Source organism: Pararge aegeria, chromosome 4 (assembly GCF_905163445.1).
Source record: "Pararge aegeria chromosome 4, ilParAegt1.1, whole genome shotgun sequence".
In the NCBI taxonomy this organism is placed as follows: Eukaryota; Metazoa; Arthropoda; class Insecta; order Lepidoptera; family Nymphalidae; genus Pararge; species Pararge aegeria.
Window position 1 is genome coordinate 16,374,860 of NC_053183.1, and position 13,935 is coordinate 16,388,794.

Below are 13,935 nucleotides of genomic sequence, written 5' to 3' on the forward strand. Positions count from 1 at the left end.
TCTGTAATCAAAAATTGCAAGTAAAATTTACCTAGACAGATCCGTAAGGTGGCCATGGGAATTCTGCAACAAAACTACGTAAACCAATCGAATTTGGGTGCGATGATTTTCTTTTTCGATCATCATATGTGTATTATTTAAATTAATTTCAAGTGATAAAAGCCTAGTTAGTTAGGGGCTTAGGTCTCTCCGATGATGGTAGACCATCCTCCTACTCCTGCTCTCTCAAAAGAGAAGGATATAAAGCGGTGTACCCCTCGTCCCCTCGAAGACCCTCTACGGTGCTTAATAGCTGGTTCTCGGGTTTTAATGATAATCTACTTTCAAAAGTTCCCTTACAAGCAAACCTTTTTTCAAGCATTTTAATATATCCTTTCGTGCTTAAAGGGGTAACGTTTACTTTAAGTAGAAAAAAGAATGATGCCCGTCTTCACTAACGATGAACAAGGCAATGCTTCATTCTAGGACATTCCTAGGCATACATCAACCGTTCACCAATAGTTATCACCATATTTTTCCATAAACATCGCCTATATCATTAGGCAATAGATTTATGCAATATCTAGGTTTAGTAAAAACGAGCATGAGTCATATTAAAAAATACATTATATTAAAAAAGGGACATTTAATACAAGCAATAAATGAAGAAGTATAGGACCGGAAAATATAATATGGTGGTGTACATAGGCTGACAGTACCTATATTCATCTAAGCCACCTATGGACTTTTATTCTTATGTTCTTTAGTGAGCTTTTATTCTTATCTCAGGTGAGTACAAGCATTATCTAGGTACTGATCTCTTTATATAGCGGAGCCCATCACGTAAACTTACCTACTCACAAATACAACTGGAATCACGAATTATTTGATTGATTGAGAGAAAAAAGGTTTCTAAAATGATTAATACTAGTGTCGATTTCTTTCGCGTACTGAATTATTAATGTCTGTGTTTCTTGGAAAAGAAATTGCAATCTTGTTTTGTTGCCGACACGTAGAATAAATCGGTACTAACATTTCTTTTTTAAAGAAGAGACTTACGCATCAGGTTTGTGGACACAGGGTGACACTTTGTATGTCTTGTGCCTTGTATACCCAGCGAAGTGTTGCTCTGTTGATAGGTTTGTACAGTCAATTTTATAACTATAAAAAAATACCAAAAATTATTGATAAGATCGATCTATGTTATTTTCCCTTACTTAAATATTTTTTGTCCTACATTTTGAGCTTAAATGAAAATCGGGTCATTTTCCTTACCTAAGTATACACCCAGTAATGTATTTCAGCAACGTGGTGGCTCCAAGCTCCATATTTGTTATCCCTCAGTCCAACAGAGAAAGGTTTTGAACCTCTAACTACATTCTAGGTTGTAAGGAATGGTAGTATATTTAATATATATTTATTTAGTAAGGAAAATTTATATGTTTAATATAAAATCAAATCCTGTATGTGTGCGTCGAAAAAACGCCAAATTGAAAGTTTGAGAGAGACCGGTTTGAAAGTTTTAGTTTTCGTCCCCATGCAAAAGTGATTAAAAAAAAAATTAGAATGTAATAAATAAATATATACATTTGCGTAGAAGCAGGCATTAATTTTCAGGAGTCCATGATGTACAATGAACATAAAACATAATTTCTTGAATCCGCTAAAACCATCATATAACCGCATATGACGACCTCCCTGACGTAACGGTGAGCGCTGTGAATTTAAGTAGATTCCCGACAGGGGCTATTTGGAAATATATATTTCTGAATTTTCTCTGGTCTGGAGGCTTTGGCCGTGGCTATTTACCCTACCGACAAAGACGAACCGCTAAGCAATTTAGTGTTCCGGTGCGATGTCGCGAAGAAACCGACTCCGTTCTCCCTAACAGGTTAGCCCGCTACCATATTAGACTGCAGGTGGGCAGTCAAGGGCTAACTTATAGTGGAATTAAAAAAAAACAGTAAAATCTACAACGTACATTTTATACTTTAAACACCACACAGTTATTGCAAACTGTTCTCTCTCTCTCTCTATTCACGTTCCACTCTAACACCTGAGCATCAGCAGGTTAAAGCTGAACAAAAAAAGGGGCAATCGAAAAATTCAAAAATATTTCTCACTTCGGATCACTGAAATAAAAGACGTTATTTCTTTCAATTTTACGAACGAACCATTCACCATTTACCCGGTCATCTTGTCCATCATCATCATCACCATCATCGTCATATCAACGGGTCTCCCACACATGATAAGGGTGTAGGCCGTAGTCAACCACGCTGGCCCAGTGTGGATTGGCGGACATCTAGTCCATAATAAATGACAATTCAATGCGAAGCATGCTCTAATTTAAAACTAAAAACTTATGTACCTACAAAATAAAAAAAATAAAGTTCAAATTGCGAGCATGCAGGCAGTTGAAAACAGCTATCGTGATAATTGTTATAAATTTCAATGAGTTCAAACATTTGAAGCTATTCATTTAACATGTAGTGTTTACTGTGCACTACAAAACGCGAGCTATACGCTGTTAATATAACGTATTCTAACTGGAACTAGTAAATGGGGACATTTGTGAGTGCACGTAATTGCACTGTATTGAAATCATTAGTTTCTAACATTCAACAGCATAATATATTAATTGCAAAAAAAAAACTATTTTTAAACAATTTCAATTGACGATGCAACTCACTCAGTAACTAAAAGTGAGTAATTTACTGGGATAAAATTGACTAAGTACTTTTTTTTGGTAAACAGACGTATCAAGTTATTTATCTTACACAACTTCGACTAATGATATGTCTGCAAATGAAAAGTTCTCTAACGTCTATAGATTTATTATCACCTTGTTAATGTCAAATAAATTCCATACAATTTTTAATTAATAACTCTTATAACTATGCTCAGCAACTTGTCAGCGGATTACAGCGGATTAAATATAGAAAACGTATGTAAACCAAATAATTATTGTGTGGATTTTTCATAGCAAGTCGGTAAATTAAGTAAAACTGATACATTAGTTCAATGTAAACTTCTAGCGGGCGATTCTATACCATTAATTTATCACTGCGGAGCTATAATTTACATACTATAACATTATTGGATACAATAAACAGTCGTTCATGGCACTTTGTCACTCAAATATTGATGGCTCTAATAAAAGCTGTTAATTTTATGATTATCGATACATTGTGTATACTGAAAACATCTACAGTGAACAAAGGAAATCACCATGGAAAATGATGATAACATTGTTAACCATAATTCTCTATGGTGAAATTTATTTTTTATGTTAATCAAGGAAATAGTTTTTGGATCTATATATGCGTCAATTTATTTTAAAATTTCATTTGATTTCGCGGTGCCGGAATGTGCGACTGTGTGGTACGAATTCACTTATCATTTCGAACTTTCTGATATGGAATGAAGTTAAGTATACTTTTATTGTGTCTCAAGTGAAATAACCTATCTACTTAAATAAAACTAACTAAAACATCTTTGAAACTATTACAGTGAAGCATATTGCCTAAGATGCTGGCAGCATTACCCCTTTTAATGGCCACACTAATTCTTTGTCTAAGGTCAAGGCTCTCAGCTCTATCACCCTTTTATGACAATACTTTCAAACGAGAACGATCCCCGTTCCCTTGGGGTCAAAGTCCAGTTTACTCTAAAATGCACAAAAATTAAACTACTATCAAGGTTTTTATGTTTGCGGCTTCTGGCCTGCTCGGCACTGGTAGCAGCCGCACCCGCCATTGATAAGGTTGTCTGGATGTGTGATGTAGCTAGTGTATCAAAACACGTTACATCCTTACACCTTCCCATTCTCCAAGGAACGAGCGTCATACCATCAGGTTTCTTGCCATCGCTCCGCGCCAAATCAATGGGCTGTAACACAGGTGGCACGTGAGCGGTAACAAGCAATAATCGGACCTCGTCGAGGGTGCTATAGCGAGAGAATCGTCCAGCGTTTTTTGAATACGAGAGTTTATTTTGTGTCTCGAAAATTACTATATATTTATAATATTTTTCAAGAATTTCTAATGGTTCATCTAAACGGAATCTACCATATATTATGTCAAGACTTCAATGACGCGAGAATTTTAGAATCTGAGTTTTTTCTTAAAGTGTTAATTTAACTAAACTTTTAGGCAGAAATAAAAATGAAATCGATTTATAATGAAGAACGAAAAAATTTCGAAGAACTTTCAACATAACCGTGATGTAAGGAAATGTTATTATTTTTTACTATATTAATTGTTATTTTAGCAAGAAGAATAATAAGTTTCTAATAATGTTTGTGGTAATATTACGTATTCATTTATTTATTTCTATATGGGTAAAGCCTGAAATAAATGATTATTATTTTTATTATAAATGAATAAATTCTCAGCTAAGTGTTAATTTGGTCGTCTGATGTTTGTTTAAATACCATAGCATTTTACACGCTATTCAGCTGTTTTAAACTTAAAATGAATTAAATATAAAAATCTTATGTAGAGATATTCTATCTATAAACCCTTCTCAGTATGGGTGGAGACCCGTGCCCTATAGTGGGCCGGTAATAGGTTGATATTATAATGATGATTGCTCTAAATCGTTTAGTTTATGGAAGCTGCCTATATCAAGACGATATCAAGTTGACTTTTATTTGGACAAAGCGCGTTAAATATTTCATTAAATTAAAAAAAATGTGATTATCTTCTAAAATATTAAAAATATAAGTTTGTATTTCATTTACTTTATTTTTCTAGAATTTTTTGAACACCATATTATATATATTTAAAACGGCTCGATGGTTCGGCATTCCTACTTTTGGCGGAAATGTCGCTCTCTGCTGGGCTGTCATTTTGCTGGTCATGTTAAGCGTCATTGAAGTATTTGCTATCTGGAAACTGATTCGTGTTCTCACTGGAAGTACACTTATTTCGAACGGTAATAAATTTAAAATTTTAATGATTTTGCGGATATAATCGTGATTTAAATCTCCTTCAGCAACGTGTTCCATGAAAGACTATCTAATATACAAATAAATTATTATTTCATGTAAATAGCATCATTTTAATATACGATTTCGAAATAGTGTATGAAAGTTTATGAATTGGTACTCAGTGTTGGCTATAGTTAATTTTCAGAACGGACCTAATTTTAAAGAGTCTGTAACAAGAAGGCGTTGCAAGGAGTAATTATTAAGTTTACTTAAACAAGATTTTTAATTGCACAGGAAAGACTAAACTGATTTCGACGGAACTTTTTCGAGTCGAGTTCGATCGAGTTAATGCTAAAACATGTTTTTTTTAATCTAGGTACCCTTATAGGACGAGTGTCGGGATCGATATTCTATGGCAACGCGGTTTTATCACTAATACTTTGCTGGAGGGCTGTCAACACATGGAAAAAGCTATCCATCAATTGGTTAAGAGTAGAAACAAAAGGACTGCTCCTGTCACCTGATTTCAGTATCAAAAGAAAGATTACTTTTGTTGTTAGTTTTATCACGTTATGTGCCATTAGTAAGTTATTTTCATTCTATTCATATTCTGTCTCTGCTCTTTACTTATTAAAATAACTGAAATATTATGTTATAAATTACGCATTCATTAATATTTGTAATGATGATGATGTTGATAGTTGTAAAAATTGGAAACTTTGACATTTGCAAAAAACAGTTTTTTTTCTCGCGAAAATGGTATATATATATACAACGTGTAACCGAATAATGAAGTAAAGTTGAAGGATGCATAAGTATATTTCATAAGGAATCACTCTGTAGAAATATGAAATCAAAAAGGGGAAATTTTTTTTCCATATAAACCAATTAACATTCAAAGTGTTTGCTTATCACAACCCTATTGAAGATAAAAGACAACACGCGCATTGTGCCTACGCTACGCGACGCGTACCTGATAAAGTGACAGGAGTCACATGATTTTAATTTTGCATGTGATGTTAGGGTTGTATCTGATTTTATTCTGTAAAAACTATGGCAGTGGTTTACTCAAAAATATTAGGTTTTCGGTTTCAATAATATGTCTCAGAGACGGTAAATAATGTACCTCTAAAACACACGCTTTAGAGGTACATATTTAATTCGGGATTATTTCTGTTTTCATTGACACGTTGTATATAATATATACCATCTACGCAAAATATAATCCTTATACTACTTACGATAACTAATTCCTAATTTCTACATATTTTAATATACAGTAGATAGACATTTATTTAATACAATGTGGATCTACTCATTTTGTTAATTTTTATAATGTCAATAAATTTATTCGTTTGTTTTTGGAATTCCAGTTGAACACACTTTAAGTATGATAGCGGCTACCGGCCTTGATTGTCCTCCTGAAAAATACTTCGAACAGTACATTTTATCTTCGCATGGCTTTTTATTACATACTTGTAAGATAACTAATTCTTAAAGCGGTAAACTATAAATCTTAACTATAGTACTATTAAAAGTCGACCTCGAGTAAGATGCTTGACCAGCTGAATTTTTTTTTTATTAAACTTCTTATTTTATTGCAATCACATCGATTGTTAGTGATGATGTGATCGTAGGTAAATCACTCTTTCTTAGAAGATTTATTGTTTTATTCTTATTGTATAGAAGCAGGCGTTACTTTGCGGAAATCCATGATATATTATCAAAATTAAGCTTAATTTGCTACGTTTCGCTCCGAAACCGGAGCATCATCAGGAGATGTTGACTTTACAATGAATAATTGCGTAGAGGGTGTATTGCCGAGGATCTGTGTGGTGTGGAGTATAAGGATTGAAGAAATTATAAATTACACCACACAGATTCTCCTGCTTTTCGCGGAGTATTAAGCTTAATTTTGATAATGTTTTATTCTTTATTTATACACCACCAAAAGAAAAAGACATGGACACAAAAAGAACAAACCTAAAAAGTAGGATCCAAAAGGCGGCCTTAACGCTTAGTACCAATCATCTCAAGGCAACCTTAGGGAAAAAAGGGGAAAGCGAACGGTGTATTATTATTGCATACATACTTATAAATAATGACACACTAGTTCATATCCAGACTACACAAATAATATAAAATTAATAATAAATAAGTTAATAAATACTTAAATATGAGTAAATATAAATCACCTAATGCCGTCTTTATTCCTCAAGATAATGGGCTTCAACAGCATGTTTGAATATATCTAGTGACATTGACTGTCTTATGCTTATTGGGAGTGCAATCCACAGTTCAGTAGCTTGAACAGTGAACGAATGCTTATAAAACTTTAGATTTATGAAACGGCATTTTTAAAGTCAGCGTAAGACAAGAACGTAAATCAGACTGCACTCCAAGAAATTTAAATTTTTCCTTTAGGAAGATGCCTATTCACTCTTGGTTACAAACGAAAGGATAATCACATCATATGCATCGAAGAAGACGGTACTGCTTTGCTTTGCGTATTATAAAGGAATATGCATTTTGTTCGTGTTCCTGGGATGTATACTATATATATATATCTTTACATTACTCGGCCAGCAGGAAAGTTTGCATACGCCGATATTTTTAAACATATTTGATGCTAGTTAGGTACATTAAAACTTTGGTTATTATTCACATCAATTCAGTTTGCATGCTGTTAATACCTAGTTGTATGCTTGTAGAAACTTCGAATTTCTTTTATTATTAGTTTGTTTACTGTTTAACAATTACTATCTCTATCCAAAAATTGACATCGTTGCTCTGTTGCAGCGTTATTGATACACAAAACCTGCTTTCTGAGTTTGGATTCAGAAAGCAGGGTTTGTGTATCAATAACGCTGTGTGTGGGCCGTGGGTTCGATTCCAACAACTGGACAATGTTTGTGTGATGAACATGAACGTTTTGTCAGAGTCAGGTTGTTTATCTATATATTATAAGAATTTACGTATATTATTGATAAAAATTATTCATCAGTTATTGTAGTACACATAACGCTTACTAGATGGTGATGTGAGTATTGTCGTAGTATATTTATAATATTAGTATGGATTATATGTTTACAATGGTGGGTTTCATAAAATATATTAATTGCCTTATCACTCTCTTTATAGTTCAGCAAACTTCTAAGTGTGATCTAAAAGCAGATGTGACTAGATATATTAATTTGCCTTTTCTATTCCCAGGGGAATACACACTCTGGATTGCGATACCGATATTTATTCTGAGCAAATCGGCAACAATACTGTGGAATTTCCAAGACTTGATCATCATTTTGATAAGTATGGGATTAGCTTCCCGGTACCACAGGCTGAATTCTTTCGTCAAACATGTTGTAAGATATGAGAAACGTGACGGGAATATGGAAAAGGTCAGCCCTTGGTTTATATTGTGGTTAGAGTAAATAGAGGCTCTATAAATCCCGTGCGTAGCCTTGGATAGTCCAGTAGTAATGTTTAATATCCACTTATCATGACTTTCTGTGATGCCTTCATTTTAACTTCACAATTTTAACTTTGCTAAAGTTCTAACGTTCGTGTTCTTTTTAAAAGAAGATGACTTACTTATTATTGTTAATGGGATAAATTTATTTTTTGACTAGTTCAGTCAGACTTCAATCTCACCATCATGTCAACCAATGACGACATAGAAATTTTGTAGGGACTTCCAAATATCTTGTGTCGCTTGTGAAACGTCGGGAGTGTGAAATGAGATCCATAATAATTTACATTATAAAGAACATTGTTTTACAGTTCAAAACGGAAATCTACTATCAGTTAAACGTTTGGAGAAACATCAGAGAGGCGTACGCCAACCAGTCTGCCCTGGTCCGGCAGGTTGACGAGGAGTTGGGTGCTTTGCTTCTACTATCAAACCTAAACAACATGTATTTCATCTGCTTACAACTCTACCTTGGATTAAGGTATTTTTTATATGCTCGTACTTACTAATAAACCGAAGCGGTGAGAGCGCATTGGGCAAGGGCTCGATTTTCCTTTCGGTGGGCCGAGTTCGAATCCCAGCACGCACCTCTAACTTTTCTAAGTTATGTGCGTTTTAGTTAATTAAAATATCTCTTGCTTCACCGATGAAGGAAAACATCGTGAGGAAACCTGCATGCCTAAGAGCTCTCCATAATTCTCTTAAAGGTGTGTGGAGTCATCAGTCAACATATAAATTATGTAGGACATAATTAAAGTTCTCATTACTACCTGCAAAAAAGGAAGGAATTGGAAATATATCTAACTACCATAGTTAAGTTGCAATAGCAGCTTTTGTGTATTACAATTTTATCAGATTGCCTGTAAAAACCAAAGTGGGTTACATTAGTATCGCATTTATTCTTATTTAAATTTATAGTTTTATCATCAAGGATTTTTATGAAGCAGTATAATACTTTTTAATTTATTTAATCGGACAATTAATGTAGAAGCAGGCACGAGTTTAATAAATTTAAGGACTACAATCATAAAAATTTTTAAATACTACACCCAATTTGTTTTACAAGAATCTACACACCCAACTTAAAATATGCTTTAAATCAAAAACAAACGCGGAAGAAGTTTCGGGTAGCAGCTATAATATGTATAATAAATTAACGCGAATTTGTTACAGGAAAGTAGACGGTGTACTGATTAATCGTGTATACTACTTTTATTCACTGGGATGGCTCATGGTCCGAGCAGTCAGCGTGGTGTTAGCAGCTGCTGATGTGAATCTGCATTCAAAGAGAGCTCTTCCGTATTTGTACTCCTGTCCCAGCTCATCTTATAATATTGAGGTTTATCAATGGAAATGTTATCATCTATTTCAACGCATAAATGCGAATTAAAAGATAGCGCATTGGGTACAAGCTCGACTTTACTTTCTGGGAGACGAGTTCGAATCCCAGCACGCACCTCTAACTTTACTAAGTTATATGCGTTTTAAGTAATTAAAATATCATTTGCTTCGACGGTAAAGGAAAACATCGTGGGGAAACCTGCATGCCTGTGAGACTACATAATGTTCTCAAAGGTGTGTGTAGTCACCAATCCGCACTGGGCCAGCGTGGTGGATACGGCATTACCCCTTCTCATTGTGAGAGGAAATCCGTGGTCTGTAGTGGACCGGTTATGGGTCGATATGATGATGATGATGATAAAAAAAAAAATAATAAATAGTGTTTACAATATAAGACAAGTAAGAAAAAATGGAGTGTATCTCAATGTGCGGTAGAACTGCTTTCTTTAACTACGACGAAGTAAAATGACATAATAGCAGTGTAGTGGTGGAATGTTCTTAGTTCAGTAGTTCACGTTTGGTCTACGTAGAAGGCTGAGCCTATACAGTACGAGCATGGTCCATGATCAAAAAGACATTTATTAAAAATCGCGCTTCTCCAATACGATAAAGTGTAGTGATCGCCTTTTGTACATAATATATTTTAGTGTTTCTACCATGCAATAAAGATTTTCAAATAAATAAATAAAGAGTTGTAAAGATGGAGATGTAAAAATAGTGTGTAACATTACCAGTAATCAACCCATTACCAGTTACCATATCCTCTCCAATTGGCCCAGCCACCAGGCGCATGGTTGGAGACCAGTAGTGGGGTTTTTGCCTGTACGAGTCCGACATAACCACCATACCGTCGCGTGGTGCGGTGGTATCCTAAGGATTTACCCACGAAAAAAAAGGTTTCCTCCCCGATAACAGAGAAGGGAGCTATATGCTCCACGCTGCTCTGATGTCCTTTTTACTCTTATGATTATAATATTATAAAAATTTCTTCCCAACTTTGAGAGACACTTAATTTTTTCTTACTTGTCTTATATTATAAACAATCTTTTCATTAAGTTCGACTCGTTTTAGAATTTAGAAACATTACGCGTATGTGAAGAAAGACGTTCGCGGGGCGTTTTCACTGATATTGGACACGCATGCAAAAATGGCTGAATGTAGGTTCCGTATGTTCTTAGTTGTATGCCCGGGACATAAGAATGGTGATTTCTCAAACAACTCATTCCATGGAAATAATAAGATTTGCCAGCGTGGCATGACCTCAAGAAGCTTTAATATTGATCTTTCGCTTAAACATTCTTAAGCAATTTAACTGAAAACGTATTTTAAATTCATCAGGTACTTACTTTGTTACACGAAGAGTCTTTGTTTAAAATTCAGCATCTAATTACAGATCAGACGTCTAAAGAATCAATTAACTCACGATCACATCGCTTTGAGTGCAATGGGGTTCTTTTATTTGGATCGACAGAAACTATTGCAGGTTTGTTTTACGACGGTAAATTTTAAAAGTCTGTAAAAATCGATAGATCTAAAATCTTGTTCGACCTCTCACCATGTTACAAAAGGCGGCGACTTCCAATGCGATTAATTTCTGTTACGTATTTAGGTACATAGTTTTTCCTGCCGTTTCGGTGTTTTGCTTAATTTTTTATCGAATGGAAAGTGTTTTGAAAATTATGTATATTTTATCAAGTTTTAAAATACTTTTAAGAATTTTGATAATTTTAACTTCTTTGGACATAGTGTTTATGTTAGTAGGTTTGATTGCCGTATCAGGCGAAAGATAGGTACCAGCTCTGAGTAAGAGAATACTTTTTTTATCACTGTGCATCAGTGTGTGTGTAACTACGAGCTATTACTAGTGAGAGATTTCTACGATGTTTGCTTTTAAAATAATAACTATATGAACCATGAGAATCGACGATGGTCAGATCTGTCATTTCGTTTAATTTTAAAAATTCTTTATTTAAAATGATGATTTTTCTGTTTTATTTTTAAAATATTATTTATTATGCGTGTTTAATATTCTGTAATTTCTTACAGGTTGCTGCAGCTATTGTGAAATATGAACTAATTTTAATACAATATGACAAATAAAATTTCGTCAACCCATTTATATATAGTTTTAACGCATTTATACCCATTTTTAAACCCAGCGTTGGTCGTCTCCCGACGAAATGGACAGATGACATCAAGCGAGTCCCTTGAAGCCGCTGGAAGCAAGCAGCGCATGATCTTAGATTTCGGAACTCCGTACAAAAAACCTATGTCCAGCAGTGGACGTCAGTCGGTTAAAGCGACGATAACAATAATGATACCTCGTGTTAAGTAGAACCTGCGTTATATTACCTTAACTAAAAAGCATAATGCTTCGATGGTCTAGCCTTTCAAACTCAGGATTAGTAGTACCTATTGGTACAGACAAAAAATTAAAACATGTTAAAAAATTCGCAGTACCAGTTTGTAGTAACAGAATAGTGACTTTCCACCCCCTTGCTCCGGAAGCTACGTAAAGGGTATTTCTCGGTGCGATGTCACATGTAGATATTTTTTGCCGGCCGAGTGGCGCAGTGGGCAGCGACCCTGCTTTCTGAGTCCAAGGTCGTGGGTTCGATTCCCACAACTGGAAAATGTTTGTGTGATGAACATGAATGTTTTTCAGTGTCTGGGTGTTTATCTGTATATTATAAGTATTCATGTGTATAGCATAGGCTAGATGGTGATGTGTGTATTGTCGTAGTATATTTATTTATATTTATATTTATTGTTGGAAAAATCTACCTTAATGTACCTTCATCGTCAAAATGGAGAGCTCGAGTTTACTTTCGGAGGCCGAGTTCGAATCCCAGCACGCACCTCTTACTTAAGTTATGCACGTTTTAAGTAATAAAAATATCACTTGCTTCAACGGTAAAAGAAAAACCAGTGAGGAAACCTGCATGTTATCAAAGGTGTGTGAAGTCCACCAATCCGTGGGATTCTCATTGTGGGATAAGACCTGTGGCGTGTAGTTAGCTGGTAATAAGTTGGCATGATGCTGATGATGATCGTCAAAATCCATGAGAATCGAATGAATTGGCACCTCTCGTCGAACATCCACGCAAAGAGCCACAATAGTTGCTTGAGTGTTTGCAAGACTCTAGACGTGTACTTACACATTTCTTAAGCATAGATCAACGGGTACATACCACGATAATATTTTAATACTAACACATCTTCGCACCTGTACTTAAATTTCGTAACCTACCTACTTATCTCAGACAACCTTGAGTAAAGTACTTGTACAAATGCTATGGCGGTGTATCTGAGACACTCAGCTCCTTTTTTAACTAATTAACATAAATTATAACTTTAAAACAAGCACCTGGACTTAGGGCCTCATTTAATTAGAGACAACATTATGGTCCTGAATCTCTTGCAAGATAAATGCCAGCCAAATTAGACAATGTATCTTCCAAACTCGCGAAATTAAACAAAACAAAAGGACCCCGGCATAAAAAGGCACAGTTTCCAAACTCCCGCGGAAATTGTAATTACTGCTTTCAACCTTTTTTAATAATATTGTACTCTATTGTTCACGATTTTCATAAATGAAGGTACATTTCTATGAAAAAAGAAGAGAATACAGCTCCTCCAAAATTTACAACAATCAGTTCAAAAAAACAAGAGATAAATCTTTTTTTTTTGTCAACGTGCATAGATAGTGTATTTTGGAAGATCTGTGGCTGTTAGCCATAATATGAAAAATTAAATTACTTTGTACAGATGTGCGTTTACCGCAGATTGTAACCAACCGGCGGTTTTATACGCAAGGATTATATATTATTATTATAACGTAATGTTATCGTTACAAATATTATAAATGTGTGTGTTATTATTGTTTGTTCTCTTTTTAAGCCCTAACTATTTTAGTTTTGCTCTAGAGTAGAAACGTCGGAGAGTAAAATGGGTTTTCTATCCCAGGAAAACAACCGGTTCCCATAGGATTTGTAAAAAAACCGCAGCAAACGCATACAAAGAATACAGCTAGTATTTTTTTGCTTTAAGAACCGCGTCTTAATTGACGTAACAATGCGACCTAAGTGATGCCTAGAGCAAATGACGCGATCGAGAGTTACATATTTACTATGAACATAATTTAAGTTTTCCAAATGAGAAAGAGTAGCCGGGGTGATAATAAGAAACTTGATGGTGTGAAGCTGGTTCCCTG

The 13,935-nt window shown here is 34.7% G+C and overlaps 1 protein-coding gene across 1 annotated transcript; it reads left to right on the plus strand.

The window, feature by feature from the left end:
- The first annotated feature begins 4,841 nt into the window (after positions 1–4,841).
- Positions 4,842–11,822, plus strand: LOC120623271 (gustatory receptor for sugar taste 64a-like). The gene is made up of 8 exons (XM_039889192.1): positions 4,842–4,926; positions 5,292–5,495; positions 6,286–6,390; positions 8,126–8,310; positions 8,693–8,862; positions 9,555–9,720; positions 11,116–11,205; positions 11,769–11,822. Exons 1-8 carry the CDS (start codon positions 4,842–4,844, stop codon positions 11,820–11,822), a joined length of 1,059 nt encoding a protein of 352 aa, XP_039745126.1.
- The last annotated feature ends 2,113 nt before the right edge of the window (positions 11,823–13,935 follow it).

Coding starts and splice junctions, on each gene's coding strand:
- LOC120623271 (XM_039889192.1), top strand. CDS start 4,842: ATGTTAAGCGTCATTGAAGTATTTGCTATCTGGAAACTGATTCGTGTT. Junction 6,391..8,125: donor TGGCTTTTTATTACATACTT/GTAAGATAACTA, acceptor TTCTATTCCCAG/GGGAATACACACTCTGGATT. Junction 11,206..11,768: donor ATCGACAGAAACTATTGCAG/GTTTGTTTTACG, acceptor AATTTCTTACAG/GTTGCTGCAGCTATTGTGAA.